At 49.9% G+C, this 16,105-nt stretch overlaps 2 protein-coding genes across 4 annotated transcripts in view; one reads left to right on the top strand and one right to left on the bottom strand.

The window, feature by feature from the left end:
- The window catches only part of Dnajc5 (DnaJ heat shock protein family (Hsp40) member C5), a 30,395-nt gene extending 26,103 nt beyond the window's left edge, over positions 1–4,292 (top strand). For 2 of the 3 annotated variants that reach the window (XM_013352184.2, XM_005362676.3), the window contains 4 exons: positions 505–622; positions 1,529–1,742; positions 2,494–2,665; positions 3,085–4,292. In XM_013352184.2, coding sequence (XP_013207638.1) covers positions 516–622; positions 1,529–1,742; positions 2,494–2,665; positions 3,085–3,188 — 597 coding nt within the window. In that variant the 5' untranslated portion in view covers positions 505–515 and the 3' untranslated portion in view covers positions 3,189–4,292. Of the gene's footprint in view, positions 1–504; positions 623–1,528; positions 1,743–2,493; positions 2,666–2,746; positions 2,822–3,084 lie in introns of all 3 variants that reach the window. The other variant, XR_001229297.2, reaches the window with a different exon arrangement.
- A 4,432-nt stretch (positions 4,293–8,724) lies between these two features.
- Positions 8,725–16,105, bottom strand: part of Uckl1 (uridine-cytidine kinase 1 like 1) — a 13,528-nt gene continuing 6,147 nt past the window's right edge. Inside the window, exons 2-15 of the mRNA XM_005362674.3 lie at positions 14,400–14,590; positions 14,206–14,312; positions 13,948–14,118; positions 13,796–13,867; positions 12,834–13,023; positions 12,690–12,751; positions 12,156–12,172; positions 10,009–10,107; positions 9,810–9,903; positions 9,635–9,697; positions 9,430–9,552; positions 9,229–9,336; positions 9,001–9,157; positions 8,725–8,924 (exon numbers count right to left, since the gene is read on the bottom strand). Coding sequence (XP_005362731.1) covers positions 8,845–8,924; positions 9,001–9,157; positions 9,229–9,336; positions 9,430–9,552; positions 9,635–9,697; positions 9,810–9,903; positions 10,009–10,107; positions 12,156–12,172; positions 12,690–12,751; positions 12,834–13,023; positions 13,796–13,867; positions 13,948–14,118; positions 14,206–14,312; positions 14,400–14,590 — 1,534 coding nt within the window. The 3' untranslated portion in view covers positions 8,725–8,844. The remainder of the gene's footprint in view (positions 8,925–9,000; positions 9,158–9,228; positions 9,337–9,429; positions 9,553–9,634; positions 9,698–9,809; positions 9,904–10,008; positions 10,108–12,155; positions 12,173–12,689; positions 12,752–12,833; positions 13,024–13,795; positions 13,868–13,947; positions 14,119–14,205; positions 14,313–14,399; positions 14,591–16,105) is intronic.

Below are 16,105 nucleotides of genomic sequence, written 5' to 3'. Positions count from 1 at the left end.
AAAAAAAAAAAAAAAAAAAACAGATCCTTTTGCCTCAGCCTTCCCAATAGCTGGGGTCACAGGCATGTACTAGCACATCCAGCATAATTTTTTGCTTTTTTCTTTAACCTTTGTAGCTCTATACCTCTTTGCTCTGTGTGTGGGGGTGTAGGTGTAGGTGTGCTTGCAATGTTGATTGGTGCCTAGTGTGCATGCATACTAGGAAAGTCATCTGCCACTAAGCTGCATCAGCCTAGCCCCTTTTTGCATTTTGCTGTAGTGATTGGAATTATAATATTTAACACATACTCAGTTTTCAGAAACTCACCCCACATATTTATTTGTGAGGTAGAAGAGGGACACACATTCCACAGCACACTTAGGAGATCAGAGGGTAACTTAGGAGTTATTTTCCTCTTCTACCATGTGAGTTTTGTCAGGATGACAGTGGTGCCTTTATCCACTGAGTATCTTGCTGACCGGTTTTCAATTTTTCTTCATATTTTCCTTTATCTTCTTTTGTAGATTAATCTAACATGGCTGACCAGAGGCAGCGCTCACTCTCTACCTCCGGGGAATCATTATATCATGTTCTTGGGCTAGACAAGAATGCAACCTCAGATGACATTAAAAAGTCCTACCGGTAAGCAGCTGTGTTTTAAGGAAAAATACAAATCCTCATCTGCTTTCTTGTATACTTTCCCCAAGAACCATAACATACATTTTTCTTGACAGACTTTTTTTTTTTTCTTCGTCTTTCCCCAAGACAGGTTTCTCTGTGTAGCCCTGGCTAGATCAGGCTAGCCTTGAACTCAGATATCTGCCTGCCTCTGCCTCCCGAGTGCGGGGATCAAAGTGTTTAATCCTAACACTTGGGAGGCAGAGGCAAAAAGGGTATCTGTGGGGGTTTTTTGTTTTGTTTGTTTGGTTTGGTTTGGTTTGGTTTTGGTTTTGGTTTTGGTTTTGGTTTTGGTTTTGGTTTTACGAGACAGAGTTCCTCTGTAGCTTTGGAGCCTGTCCTGTAGACAGGCTGGCCTGATCTCACAGAGGTCCGCCCGTGTCTGCCTCCCGAGTGCTGGGATTAAAGGCCACCACACCCAGCAAGGTCTTTTTTTTCCTATCCTGTTGTGACTGACTGGATTTGAAGAATGTAGCTTTTAGGTACAATATTCTACGGTAACCTAAAGGGGGCAGGGGGCTCTCCACCTCAGGTATGCCCGTGGTCGTCTACTTGTGTTGGACTAAAATGTTATCAGTGTACACTCCTGCCATCACTGTTTATCAGATATGCAGTTAGCTGATCCCTTTGAAGTTAGAAGTCTGTGCTATAAGCTGTGCCTTTACCCTAGTACCTCAGGACTCCCTTGTGCGTGAATCCTAGTGGGGGGAGGCTTACCCCAAAGCAATTACAGAGACTTCTTTTCATTCTAATGAGCCCGATCTCTGGAAAGCTGAAAATTGAAATGCTAAAGGGTAAGCATCTCTTCCCCTGGACTCTGATGGATGAATGTGAGACCAAGGTAGAGCCAGGAAATGGTTTTGGTTACAGGAAGCTGGCCCTGAAATACCACCCTGACAAGAACCCTGATAACCCAGAGGCTGCAGACAAGTTTAAGGAGATTAACAACGCCCACGCCATCCTGACAGATGCCACGAAAAGAAACATATATGACAAGTACGGCTCTCTGGGGCTCTATGTGGCCGAGCAATTTGGGGAAGAGAACGTCAACACCTACTTCGTACTCTCCAGCTGGTGGGCCAAGGTGAGGATGGGGCGGCAGTCAGTGTGAGCTGCTACCCTGAAGGCATTGAAAACTCTAGTGCTTAGTAGGACTGCAGGCACCGAAAGATCTGTGTCTCCTTTCTCTTGACATGGTTTCTGGTCGAGCTGTCCTGCGTGTGCTATGCAACTGTCAGCCATGTACAAAGTCAGAGTGACCTATGCCGTAACCCTTAGGTTTAGGAAGCCTGATTTTGGCTTTTAGTGGTTAGTCTTCAATATTTATAGTTTTAGAGAGAAATCCATTGTAGAGGGAAATTTAAGAGGGAGAGAGCTATGCCATTTGAGTAGGTATGGAAGTCAGCTACATACCAGCAGACAAACTGCATTACAGAAAGTTGGGAATAAGACTTCAGAGAAAGAGTAAGAAAGCCCAAAGTACCAGAGAAAGCATACTTAGGTTCTGGCCAACATCTGAATTAAAGAGAGAGAGGGAGAGTGAGGGGGGAGGGACACAAAAGGGAAAGTTAAACCTTTTTGAGTCCAGAAAGGCAGGCAGTTTCAATAGAACTTCATGGCAGCTTGTGCTCAGTCCCCTCTTTACAAATTACTTATTATTCTATTTTTCCTGCCTTCTCCCTGCAAGTTCACTCTGTCTACACCTTCTCCTGAAAGCTAGATACCTTAGCATTAGCTGTCTATTCTGCAGTTCTTGTCCCGTTTTCTCTGTGGGGTTCTTGTGTTATGGCCTCTAGGCCTTTGAGGCTGTACAGTGCTGGTTTTCTCTTTCCCAGGCCCTGTTTGTTGTCTGTGGCCTCCTCACCTGCTGCTACTGCTGCTGCTGTTTGTGCTGTTGCTTTAACTGCTGCTGTGGGAAATGCAAGCCCAAGGCACCTGAAGGTGAAGAGACGGAGTTCTACGTATCGCCTGAAGACCTGGAGGCCCAGCTGCAGTCTGATGAGAGGGGTGAGTGCCCACCCCTGGACTTGTGAGTGTGGGGTGGAGTCAGCACTGGCCCTGAACGGTATCAACTGTCTTGTCAAACAGGAGGGCACTGACACTGTGCCGAGAGTGTTTGTGGTGGCATCTGGGACTGTTGAGGTGTGAACGTGGACACTTGAGGTAAAGCAGGTGCAGGGAGCTGTTCCTGCCCGTGAACTGTGGTAGCCGTAGATCTGAGGGACCAAAGGTGGGGAGGGTGACAGGCAGGTGGGGAGGGCCGGGGGCTGGTGTGACCTGAGGAAAGTGTGTTGGGTGGAGGTCTGCAAGTAGCCTCTCCCGAGTGTCTGTCCAGGTGGTCGAATGGTGCGATGTAAGGACCATGTCTGTGGGCACACAGTACGGCTGCTGCCCTTGTGCGATGAGGCTGCCTGCTTACTTTTCAGAGGCTACAGACACACCGATTGTCATACAGCCAGCATCTGCCACAGAGACCACCCAGCTGACGGCTGACTCCCACCCCAGCTACCACACCGACGGGTTCAACTAAATTCAGGAGAGGCTGTGATAGAGGACGAATCAGCACCTGGCCACTGCAACCTTAGAATCATGAACTGTAGTCACTGAGATGGGGAGGCAACCGTCAACCTGACCTGCTGTGGCTTGTCAGGGCCCCTCCCACCTCCTCTAAGCCCACCCATCTGTCAATCCTTGATACACGAAGTGCGTAGCATGCAGTATTTAAAGCAGTGTAGCTACGGTCTTCTTCTGTTTTATCCTTTTGTTTAATAGCATGTATGGGTTATGTTCAGTGTCTGTGTTGTGGATGCGCTGCAGCTGGGCTGAATTAACTGGATGGCAGTGCTGTCTTGGGTTTTCAGCCAAGTGGGTCCAGTGAGGTTCAGCTGTCTCCTTGTGCTTACAGGAGTCAGGTAGGCACCGGAGCTACATCTTCATGTTGGCCTCTGTGTCCTGTGACATGGTCTAGTTCATGGCTCTGATCTCATTCTCAAGGCTGCAGACAGGGTTCTGATTTCACCTGTGAAGGAGGGAGCTGGGCCCCATCCTCCCGGCAGCTCCAGCACATGTCGTTTGCCCAGTGTTCCTGTTAGATCTGCTGTGGAGAGTGCAGGTATGCCCTTCTGAAAGGGAGAGCACACGCTGTAGTGTGTCTGTCTGGTCTCCTGGCCTTGTGGACTGAAATCCTGTCATTGGAGGCAGGTCCCTTGCTGGTGTGTGGGAAATCATTTGTCTCTGTTCTGCACCTTTCCAGGTCAAAAGCTGGATTGACGAGGCCACAGCCTCCTTTCCTCATTCCTGGGTCATCTTCCACATTCCTTCAAGCCAACCTTGTTAATTTTTATTTTTTATTTTTTTGGGGGACTTTAAGAACCACAAATGGTAGCACCTGCCACTTAGCCATAGTCAGAAAGTCTTTGAGTCCAGTTGTGGGTGGCATATAGCTGCTTATAAAGAGTGAGTGCCCAGGATCAGAACCTCTTCCCTGTGCTTGCCAGACCTCCATCCATCCCACTTGCCTTCGCTTCCACCTGTCGTCATCAATGCCTCCGGCAGTGCTGGAGTGTTGAGTTCCTGGTGCCCCTGACTCGGAAGGGTTGACTTTTAGGGAAGCTTTGGTGACAGTTACTAGACCTGGGATGCCAGCTGCAAGCCACAGAATTACTTTGTGAACTTCTCTCCAGTCAGTATTCCAGTCTTGGTCACAGGTACCATGGTGGGCAGAGTTGGAAAATGTGGTTACCAGGGATTTCGAACCACCCTCCCCTTTTACAGTTAGCTGGATTAGCTGTGCCAGACTTCAGTGAGCCAGGTTCCTCCAGAACCTTCTACTGGCTGCTACTGACCGTCCACATTTCCAGTACAGAGGAAGAAGGAGAAAGCTCATGTGGTGGCCCAGACAAACCACCATGTGTTTCCAAAGCCACCATCCACCTCCTGGCCCCTGCTCACCAGGGCCTTCAGGGATCAGATCAGGTTGACAGGAAGTTGTGAGGACAAACTTGGCAGTGATTGAGGGTGCCTATCCAGGTCCTGGGAGAGAGACATTGATGCCAGGGTTCCCAGCTGACCCTACAGGGGAACTATATGAGCCAGAAGGTGGCTTCAAAGTCCTACTATGGGTTTGTAAGTTTGTTTTATTCTTTATAGGATTTTAGGTATATTCATTATTATACTGAGTTAGAAATAATTTGTAAACATCAGACCTATGGCTACATGTAGTGGGACTTGCCTGTAATCCCGCCTGTAATCCCAGCATTAGGGAGGCTGAGGTAGAAAGACCTTGAGTTGCAGGCCAGTCTGGGCTTTATACAGTAAGATCCCTACTCAAATTTAGTAGAAGGATGAGAAATTAGCCGGGTGGTGGTGGCGCACCTTTAATCCCAGCACTCCAGAAGCAGAGGCAGGCGGATCTCTGAGTTCCAGGCCAGCCTGGTCTACAGAATGAATTTCAGGACAGCTAAGACTGTTACACAGAGAAAGCCTGTCTCAAAAAACCAAACAAAAACAGAATTCATTGCTGGGTCTGTTGTTGGAACAAAGGAAGAAGAGGCCACTGGGCAATCTGGGGTGCTGGTCCCATCACCCTAGTGTTGGTGCCCTTTCACCATGATGGCCAGGAACCAGGTTATGAGTAGAAAGCTGCAGTCTGGTAGCACGTCCTCCTGCCTGCGGCTCTGTGGCCCTTTCTCTTACATCCCAGTGAGCCAGGTGCTGTTGGGTGAGAACACAGAGGTCAAACCTGGTATCTTTTTGAATTTGTAAAGCTAAGTAAATCATGTTGAACTTAAAACCATCAATATGTGCAACAGTTTCAAGGTGATAATAGTGATTGCCAAGGCCACTGAACTCCCTGACCTATCCCTGAATGCAGACTCCCTTGCAGGGTTTTGCTGAGTTGATCTAAAGTCTCCTTGATTTTATTTGCCCCGACCTAAGCATAACTGGTGAGTCTTAGGATCAGCCTGACTATTCCTGACCAAATACTATTAAATGTAAGGAAGTTCATCCAGTGCAGTGGATTCCCCTTAAGAACCAGAAGCCGACCACTTCTGACCCCGGGGACCCATCTCACAAGGCTAGAGTAGATTTCTGTTTGTGCCCAATGATGTGGTCTTTCCTTGTCTTCCTTTTGACTGTGTTTTTAATTACTTTAGATAATTCTGTGCAATGTTTATAACCTTTCCTAGTCTTCTGATGTTCAGTAAACACAGCCAGCACCCAATGGGGGACCTGTTAGGAAAAGAAATCAGTGCTTAATGTGGTTAGCAGGAAACTTTCCCAAAATTGTTGGTTACTGGGTTTGTTCCCGAATCATAAAGCCAAGTCTCTTCTCAGATGTTCAGGTGCCAGGTTTTACTAATCCCAGTGCCCCTTGTCCTGCTGACCCATGACTTTTATTCCAGGTAAATCTTGTGCAAAGAAGCTGCCGTTGTTGCAGCTGGTAGTCTCCATCATTCAAGCTGTCCCTGGAGAGTCTAGGTGCTTTGGTACGGAGAACTGGTGGGCCATGACCATCTTCCTTGGCTTTCCGTGCACCTTTTATTGAAGGATAGCTGTGAACAGTGTAAAACATGTCTATCTCATTCTTTTCCCAGGGTTTTGAGCTGTGAACCCATGTGTCCCAGCACTGGCCTGTTCCTTTTATTTTGGTTCAATTTCCTCCTATGGAAATAGCAAAAGCTACATCTTTACTATCCTCACAAGCACAGTATGTGTTGTCACATGCTGTGAGTGTGGGCTGTGGTGTGTGTTGGTGTGTGTACATATGTGTATATGTATATATCATGCAGCAGGCCTGTCATGCTGCTGTTTGGTGGCAAAGCAACAAGTACAATAAAAGTCGGCTCCAAAACAGCCTGTGTTTTCTTAAAGTGTTGGGAAGGGGTAGGGTCTCTTGGCAAAACACCAAAGGAAACCCTAAACTTAATATGTACATACATGTACATGTACTTGAATGCACTGCACTGCATAGGCCCTGGCCAGCATTTGGCTTCAGCTGTGTATGTTGGTCACAAGGGTGACCATACCAAATATATCCCTCGAGACCATGCCAAGCTCACCTGATCATCGAATATATGAGGTCTAGCACATAACTAGAAGCTTTCCTCTCTGGAAACACTAAAACCAATTTATGAGCACCTGTTGAAATCAGTAATCAAGGTGCATGCAGAGGACAGCCTGGGAAGGGGCTTTCTGTGTCCAGTGCCCCATTGTGCTACTGGGAGATAGTTTTCTAGGGAAGTGTCTCATGCTAAGTTGGAGGAAGAAATTTTAATTTAAAGACAATTTTTAAGAGCTGAATGTAAGTGCATGGAAAGCCTGTACCAGTTTTACCCATTTACTGAAGTCTGGATAGAGCAGAGCACAAGCTGCTGTCGGCCCAGGCTACCTGACTTTGGTGTGCTTCCAGGGGCCAAGCTGAAAGCTGTGATGGTTCCGCATGGTGACCTGTCTAAATGTTGACCTAAAATAAATGTTTTCACTGAAGACCAGATGTGTGTCTTATTAGTGATTCCTGCCTAATTCTGTTCATGAATTTGGCATTGAAATGGCACCTGGTGTTAGCCCCTGCTGGGTTCCCTGTGGGCTGAAGCCTCATTTCCACTTTTCTGATCTAGCTGTGAATACCCCTCCTCAGTTCTGACACCTCATTTCTAAATGCTTTGTCCAGAATAAAGAAAAGAACTTGTTAGTCCCACATGGCTTTAATCCCTGCGAAGGCAGCTGGATTTTGTACACATATGTATATTGGTTTGATTTATTCTCTGGAACCAGTCATCCTGGTTGGACTTGGGTAGAACCCTCCTAGAAAGGACCTGGTTTCTACCCAGGTTCTCACAGTATTCCTAAATTCTTCCTCTGGGAAAACCTGGCTGGAAAGAATAATCTATCTTCAGTTTTCTAGCATAAAGTGCAGGAGAGCCTGGAGACATGGGATAGGGTCTACTTACCATGTTACAGAGAAGGTGCTCCTGACCTCTGCTTTGGTCCTCTGTCAATAGTGCCTGGCTGCCCCTTGAACAAACCACTCACCTTATCTCCCCACCATTGTAAGATCACCTCTACTCAGCAACTTCCCGTCCCCAACTCGTTACAAGTAGGAAAAAGGCACACACCAAACTTGAATAGGGTTTTTGGGGGAGCCTGTCTTAGGTTCCTAGCCTACCTGTCACAGCCCATATCAAGTAGCTGTCAGTATGCACTTGTCTGTCATCTCATTGGGATAGAGTCATCATGACAGCAAGATGCCTAGCAGTTTCCAGAGAAGCTTGTCTTACCCTCTAGAGTCTAGTAGCAGCAAGGTGGGGCCAGACATGAGACTTTGGTTCTGAGAACCTGAGGCTCTGACCATCTTTAAGCTGGGTTTTCTTCCATGGCTCAGTCCTTGCCATAGCTGCCCACACCCACTAGTTTCTTCTGGTAATGTAAATGTTGGGAGGAAATGGTCACAGAGGCTGCCTCCTATATAGACACTCAGAATCTTAGGTCGCCCTGTCTCTGGGTCCAAGTCAGGTGGGTATTGAGCTGTGTGGTTCATTTAGAGACTCTATCTACTTATCCCCATCAGGCAGTGAATGAACTTCAATCGTAAGGAAAGCAGGATGCAGGGATAAGAATACCTTGTCCCTCGGACAGAAGCTGGACCTCAGTCTCAACTTCTTACGGTTTCTATTGCTATGCAGAGACCATGACCACAGCAACTCATAAAGGAAACCATCTAATTGAGGCTGGCTTACAGTTCAGAGGTTTAGTCCCTTATCATGGCAGGGAACATGGCAGTGTGCAGGCAGACACGGTGCTGGAGAAGACGCCGAGAGTTCTACATCTTGTTCTGCAGGCAGCAGAAGGAACCTGTGTACTGGGCGTGGCTTGAGCATATATGAGACCTTAAAGCCCACCCCCACAATGACACTTTCTAACAAGGCCACACCTAATATTGCCACTCCCTGTAGGCTAAGCATTCAAACACATGAATCTATGGGGGTTAAACCTAATCTACTACAAACACCTTGGGGAGACTGCCTCAGCGGAGCCCACCCAAAATACATTCTGCTACACCTTCATTTTTCTAAAGCTTTATTTATTTTGTAAACTGAGTATCATTGGTAACATTTTTACATTCAAATAAGTTAATGTGTTGTCTCTGCAATCTGGATAGAAATGAGAGTAGCTTCGACTGGGAACTAACCCACAGAGGCTGTCTCTTCCTCATCACTGCCATCAGGAACTGCATCTGTCCCAAAGTAGCGATCACCAAAATTCCCTGCAAAAAGAAATGGCCTTGTGTGACTGGGTCCTCCTAGATCATCAGCCGTGCCCCTGGACTATGACAGCCTCACCGATGCCTGGGATGATACGGAAAAGATCATTGACACGCTTGTCCACAGCTGTGGTGATAATCCTCACACGTGGAAACGCATAGGCCACAGAGTGCACACCCATCTCTGCCATGAGCAGGGATAGCAAGAAGATCTTGTCTTCGGGCACATCATGGTCCTGTGTAGCATGGGAATAGGGTAAGTTCCAACACCAAGGGAACCACCTGCAGCCCATCCAGGTCCACTTACCAGAAGCACGCGTACAGCCATCATGGCTGCGGCTCCTGTGGATACTGTGCAGTCCATCAGGATCACGTGGTCATCACTAATATCCTTGGGAAGCCTTAGGTAGTGGAGCTGTAAATGTTCGTAAGGTCAGAGTAGGGCCCCACTCTCCCCATGGGCTGGGCATCACTGTAACACCTTTCCCAGCCCTCCCTGGCTGGACACCTCAGGCTCCCCTGTGAGCTGGTTGGTCTGGATGAGGATAGTGCCGATGCGCACATCCTTGCACACGGCACGCAGCGCAGGCTCCATGGTTTCCCCTGCTCGCAGAATGGACACGCCGGTGATCTAGCAGGGAATAGAGGCTGACTGGGCTGCAAGCAAGATGCCTCAGCCCACAGCCTCCTACCCCAGCAGCTACTGCCCTTACCTGCTTTCCAGCATAGCATTTCCCCACGTAGTCCTGCCCCTGTGGGGTCTGTACAGTGCAGTCCTACATAGGGAGGTGGGGTATCTATGAACAGCCAGAGCTGAGCACCCCCCCCCCATCGTAAGCCCACCAGGATGGCCGGACACCTTCCACCCATTCTCCCACAAACCCACACCTGGAAGGGTAGGAAGGACAGTGCATGTTCAATAAGCAGCCGCATCAATCTTTTGGAATAGAAAATGAATTCATCCCGGCTAGTCTCCTTGTCCCTGATGGTGGAATAAGGAAGCTTTAGAACAGGATGGACCAGAACCTGGGAGGGGGAGGAGGACGACGACAGAATTGGAGGTAGCACTCCATAGGTGGGACTTTACCTGATGATGGTGTGCATGCCTCGTACCTGTGGTGTACTCTTGAGGACACTCAGTGTCTGGGGAAGGGGATGGCACTGGTGGGCTGAGGCCAACGCAGCCCTAGAGATACAAATTGATTGGAATATTTTATCCAAAAGTCCCTTTCTAACCCAGAGGACATCTGAACATCACTGTGGGGATGGGCATGTGCAGGGTGGGAGCTGTCTGCTGGCTATGGCTGACCCAAGAAAAATGCCTTGTCTCCTAAAATGCCAGGCAAAAGTGAGAATGCTCAATTCTGAACATGGAACACACTCTCAGTGAGGCGAATGCTGGGGGGGCTGAGGCATGAGGTGTCCCCTCCTAGACTCAGATAAAGTAGAGAGGTCAGACATAGGGAAGAAAGGAGCTTACTGTGGGAACAGATTTCAGCCTCCAAATGGACAGCTTGTCCCCAACTTCTCCTGGGAGCAACATGTAAGCTGTAGGGGCCAAGCTCCACTCAGATCCATCCCCCAAGTAGTGTGCAGTCCCTCGGGAGGGAGGGCAAAGCAAGGAGGGCTCAGTGCCAAAGGCTACCCCACCCAAAACCCAAGCCTGGAGAGGGAAGGGCCAAGGACTTGTCAGAGGCAGGAGGGCAGGCTGGTTAGGGGGAAAGGTACAAACAGTGATCTTGGAAGGGAGGGGTCACTGAAGTACAAAGTGCAGGAGCAGTGCAGGGCGTGGGCAGCACACAGCGCGGCACAATCAGAGCTTGCTCTGCTCACATATCCCAACGCAGCTTCCTCTGCTCGCCAGGTGAAGAGCGTGTTCAGGGAGGGAACAAGGCAGGAAACAGGTTTACAAAGAGGAAAAGAACAGAGAGAAGAACACTTAGTGGGAGATCAGCCAAGTCGCTGCAGAAGGTAGCCTGTGGGCCACCAGCTGGCTGAAGACTCGAGGCAGGAGGCTGGCAGCTGTCTTGGCACTGACATCCTTGGTGCCTGAGGGGAGAGCACCACCTACACCCAGACGTTTTTCCCTTCTGCTCACCAGTAACTTCCCGGAGTTGGAGGAGACCAAGGGGGTCAGCCGCCACTTCCTTGGCTGACCAAAAAAATGGAAAGTGGAGCTGGCTGTGCCTGGAGATTTTTCTCAGAATTGAGGCTTTGTAAGGGCCCTGGCACAGGTCTGTGGCACCCTCGTCTTGGTGAGGCCAAGTGGAGACTCATGCAAGGGCAGGAAGCAGGGCTGTTTAGAAGGTTCTGGAGACATTTCCAACACTGGCTTAGAACTCCTGGGGCATCCAGTGGGACACAGTGGCTCAACGGGCTCTTCCCAACTCTGAGGAAAGCCTGGAGGAAGGGTAGGTCCCTGGTGCTACCTATGACTCTTGCCTGGGCTTTGATCAGCAGTGGATGATAACGGCGTAACAGCCTATCCCAGCTTCATGCTGCAATTGCTCCTTCTGCCTGAGTTGTGCTACAGCTTGAAGACTAAGCTAGGATAGGGCAGGGCCTAGGTGGAGAAGGCAGAGCCAAACCCTCACTCCCCACTCCCCAGGGAGAGTCAAGGGAGCCTATGGCCCATTGTACATTTCATTTTACAAGATACATCAGCCTAGATGCAGAGCCAGGCTTTACGGTCGCAGAGACATGTCAGTGTGGTCCCTGTCTTGGATCATGAATGGCAGTGCTGTTCCAGGAGAACAGCTTTGTTCTCTGTGGCTGGACCCCAAGTTAGGCTGTATGGGGAAAGAGCCTCCATGACACATCTGGCCAGGACAGGTAAAACATAACCCTGAGAAAGGCCAGATAGTGGTGGCATGTGCCTTTAATTTCAGCATTCCAGAGGCAGAAGCAGGTGGATCTTGAGTTTGAGGCCAGCCTGGTCTAAAGTGAATTCCAGGACTACATAGAGAAACCCCATCTTGAGAAAACAAAACAACCCCCCCACCACCACCACCAAAAAACCAAAACCAAACAAACAGAAAAAACCTGGGGAAAAGTCCTTAATTTCTTTGTACCTTAGTGTTCTTATCTGCCAGCAGGGGAGCAGCAGCAAGGCTGCTTACCACTCTACCCCTGTGGTATGGACTGACTGACTACTTGGCTAGGTGACAGCCGACCCGGAGTTCTATGAAGATGTTGGAAATGCCTCCAAATCTACAGAGAGTTGTGGAGTCTTACCTGACGCTGAGTTCACGCTGTGGCAGCAACGCAGGGAGACACAAGGGAACGGGTGATGCATCAGTGACCAGGGCAAGCAGCCAGGCTACCCCTAACCCCAGTGACAGACATCCACAGCCCCACGTGGAAATAGCAAACTACAGGAGGAGGCAGGCTTCTAAGGACCTCTGAAGTGGGGACAGGCTGGGCTGCAGCAGTAGTGCCAAGGCAGAACTAGTGCCAGACACCGCAGCACAGCCATGAACCACCTAATGCCGGCCCTGTAGCGCGAAAATGGGACTCAGTGCTGAAGCCTATAATCCTAGACTAGTGGTCCATCCTTGTTACTCTCAGGGCTGGCAGGGACAGGAGTGCACCCTTTCATGCATGGCCAAATCCCCTTGCCTATCACAGAGGGCTGGGCAATTTAAATAAGCTTAGGAAGCAGGCTCAGAACCTATAGGGGACAGTGGATGTGTGGGGTGGAGTGCGCAGGCTGCTGTGGGGGGGAGACAGTAGAGAGACAGGGACTTGGGTATTATCAGGCTGACTCACCTCTTCCAGCTGGCTGTGAACGTGCTGCACAATCAGGTCAATGGCTACTGTGTTCCCACTCCCTGGAGGGGGAGAAAGAGGATAACTCAGAAGCCTGCTGGCCCTTCTGCCCCGCTGGCAGGAAGACAAGGCTGGCAGGCTCACCTCTGGGCACTACAATATCTGCCAGGCGCATGGTGGGCTGGATATACTGATCGAAGGCAGGCTTGACAAACTTGTTGTACTGCTTAATGACACCCTCAATATCCCGACCTCGCTCGCTGATGTCCCGGCGTAGCCGCCGTACCAGTCGGATATCAGAATCTGTGTCTACAAAGATCTTCATGTCTAGGAGCTGGGTGGGGACAACAAGCCAGGGCACAGGGCTGAGGCAGGCATCAAATAGAAGAGGAGCCACAGAGCCAGAGTGGCAACATGATCACCTCATGGTCTATGGGCTGTGATCACTGGGGTCAGCTGCTACAGGACGCCCGCTGGCCTAACCATTAGTGTAAGTAAGGGGAACTCATAGGAAGTGTGCATTAGGACGCATGTGGGTGTCAGATGGAGACAACTGACAAGTCGGGCAGAATTGGGACTGGGCAGGATGATGGACATATGACTCATTATACCTCCCATGAACACCGGAGAAGTGGGGCTTTGAGAGTTCAGGGTATGGCCTCCTCCAGTCAGCATGTGATAGGTAATCCCTGAAGGAGCCATGTGGAGATTGGGGCTGCCATGTGGAGATGGTAAGAGTCCTCTTGGCCTGGGCCAGGGTCTTGCAGCAAAGTCCCTCAAACTCACTGGCTTTAAGTCCTTATTTGTTCCTCAACAAGGAAGAATCTCAAGAGCAGCGGAAATAGAAGTAGAGCTCTCAACATCCCATATTCAAGGGAACTATGGTCCCCAGAAGCCACGTCCTCCTACAGTGGTCAGTTAGCTAATGGTACAGAGCAGTTGTGAATGCCTAGGAGACACCAGGAGGGTTCATCTAGAAGCATCTGATTGGGAGCAATCTGTTCAGAGAGCACAGAGCCTGGAAGCCGTGGGGATGGGGCAGGGTGTTTAAAAGAACTGTGTTTCCGGGGATGCCTGTGGGGTGGGTGCTCCCAGCAAGCTCTCACCTCCAGCAGTGTCTTGTCAGCAAAGGCCATGATGCCCTCAAAGATGATGACATTTGCACCATATAGTGTTTTCTGCAAAGGAACCCAGGGAGTTTCAATGTTCAGCTCAGGCCCCTGCAGCCTCTGGAAGAGCCCCAAGACCATGGGCCTACCCAGTCCTTTTTCCGGCTATGGGTGGTGAAGTCATAGATGGGTATTTGGACGCTCCTGCCCTGCTTTAGTTTCTTGAGGGTCGAAATGATGAGGTCAAAATCGAAGGCATCAGGGTGGTCAAAGTTGAAGTTGTTGCAGGCAGCCTGTTCCTGCTGCTGCTGTGTCAGAACCTAGGGGAGCATGATGAAGCCCTGTGACCAAAGGCCTATGTTTGTAGGGGTGAAGGAGGTACTCTGGGGAGATGAGCAGGGCCTCACCTTATAGAAGGAGTCCATGGACAGCAGGACCACCCAGGGCACATCTAGCGCTTCAATGATCATCCTGGCTACGGTGGTCTTCCCAGATGCACTGCCACCTCCCAAGCCTGTAGGTGGAAGGTTACCTTGCCATTAGTTGCACTGGGCTGACCATGTAGACTGACCCCCAAGGTGCCTTCCCACACTGCTATTACCAATGGCAAAGGCCTCCTTGGACTGTGTGCCATGTTCATTGTACCATGGTGGCCGCCCGGCTGTGTAGATGGTGCGTTTGCTCGTGCGAAGCAGGGGTGGCTCTGACTTGCACTGGCTGGTGGTACGCTTCCGGGGCGAGCGCCCAGTACCCACTGGTGGGAGGAGTCTGTCCAAGGACCCTGCGTTGCTGCTGTGAAGACGAATGTGCTCAGCCTCAGTCAACAGTCGTCAATCTCCCTGGTCATGCCCAACAGGGACAGGTACAATATGGGCTCAACTGGGGAGAGTGTGCCCAAGAAACGTACCTGTAGCTGGTCCAAGGAGTTAATGGGGCCACAAAACCTTAGACTGTTCACACAGCAAGGACAAGGGACAACAATGAGTGTGACAAGAAGGCATAGGAAGGTATATACATCTCTGAGTCACAATCCTATCCCTCTGTGGACTATGGTGGGTAGGGCCTCATGCCCAGGAAATGAATACCCAAGGGTAGGGAAGATCCCATTGATGTGGGAGTGATTTCTTATTAATAAAGAAACTGCCTAGGCCCCTTGATAGGCCAACCCTTAAGTGGGTGGAGTAAACAGAACAGAGGGCTAGGAGAAAGAAGCTGAGTCAGAGAGTCGCCATGGTTCCCCCACTCCAGGCAGATGCAGGTTAAGATCATTCCTGGTAAGCCGGCTCGTGGGCTACATAGAATAATAGAAATGGGTTAGATCAATATGTAAGAGCTAGCCAATAAGAGGCTGGAACTAATGGGTCAGGCAGTGATTAAAAGAATACAGTTTCCGTGTAATTATTTCGGGGACTAAGCTAGCCATGTGGGCGGCCGGGTGCCGGGGACGCAGCCCCGCTGCTCCTAATTCAACATCCCATTAAGGACTGTGCCCCTTTCCCTAACATAGTCCAGTCACTGCTGCCCTGGAGGATGGTTGTTGCCCCAGGAGGTGAGAGTACAATGTACTGGCCACATACCAGTGACAAGTGATATGTTCTAGGGATTTCTCTGGTCTGGCACGCCCTGGTCTGGTACCCCGTCAAGGAAAGGAGGAAAGGAGGAAGGGAGGCTAGAAGACCTATGAAGAACCCACTTTTCAGTATGACTCCTTCTGTGCTCCAAACCAGACAAACGTCCAGAAGCCTGTAAATGCCACCTGTGTGGCTGATGTGTGTATGTGCACACACGTATGCACGTTATGTGGTGGTGGTTTGAGATGGTGACCCAAGACAGAGAAGGAAAGACTAACCAAGAGCGCAAGAGGGAAATGCAACCCGAAGAAGGTTAGAGCAGATCTGTAGCTTTGTACATAGCCTACCACTCATGCTAGGTGAGCACTCAGCACCCTGCTGATACCGCAGTTAGTCTGCCTTTCTCGATGGTGCCATTTCCAGCCATGGCCTTCACATCTGAGAATGAGCAGTGGTGGGTTGAATAAAAAGGGCCCCCAGAGTCCCATAGGGAGTGAAACTATGAGGAGGTGTAGCCTTGTTGGAGAAACTATGTCACTGGGTCCCTGGAGGTGGGCTTTGAGGTTTCAGAAGTTCAATCCAGGCCTACTGGCTCACTCTCTTCCCGCTGCCTGTGGATCCAGAAGTAGAACTCTCAGCTCCTTCTCCAGCACCATGTCTGCCCCCATGTTTCCTGCAGTGATGATAACGGACTAAATCTCTGGGGCTGCCATGTGGAGATGGTAAGAGTCCTCTT

The sequence above is a fragment of the Microtus ochrogaster genome, linkage group LG8 (assembly GCF_000317375.1).
Source record: "Microtus ochrogaster isolate Prairie Vole_2 linkage group LG8, MicOch1.0, whole genome shotgun sequence".
In the NCBI taxonomy this organism is placed as follows: domain Eukaryota; kingdom Metazoa; phylum Chordata; class Mammalia; order Rodentia; family Cricetidae; genus Microtus; species Microtus ochrogaster.
This window is presented reverse-complemented; position numbering and strand designations above follow the sequence as displayed.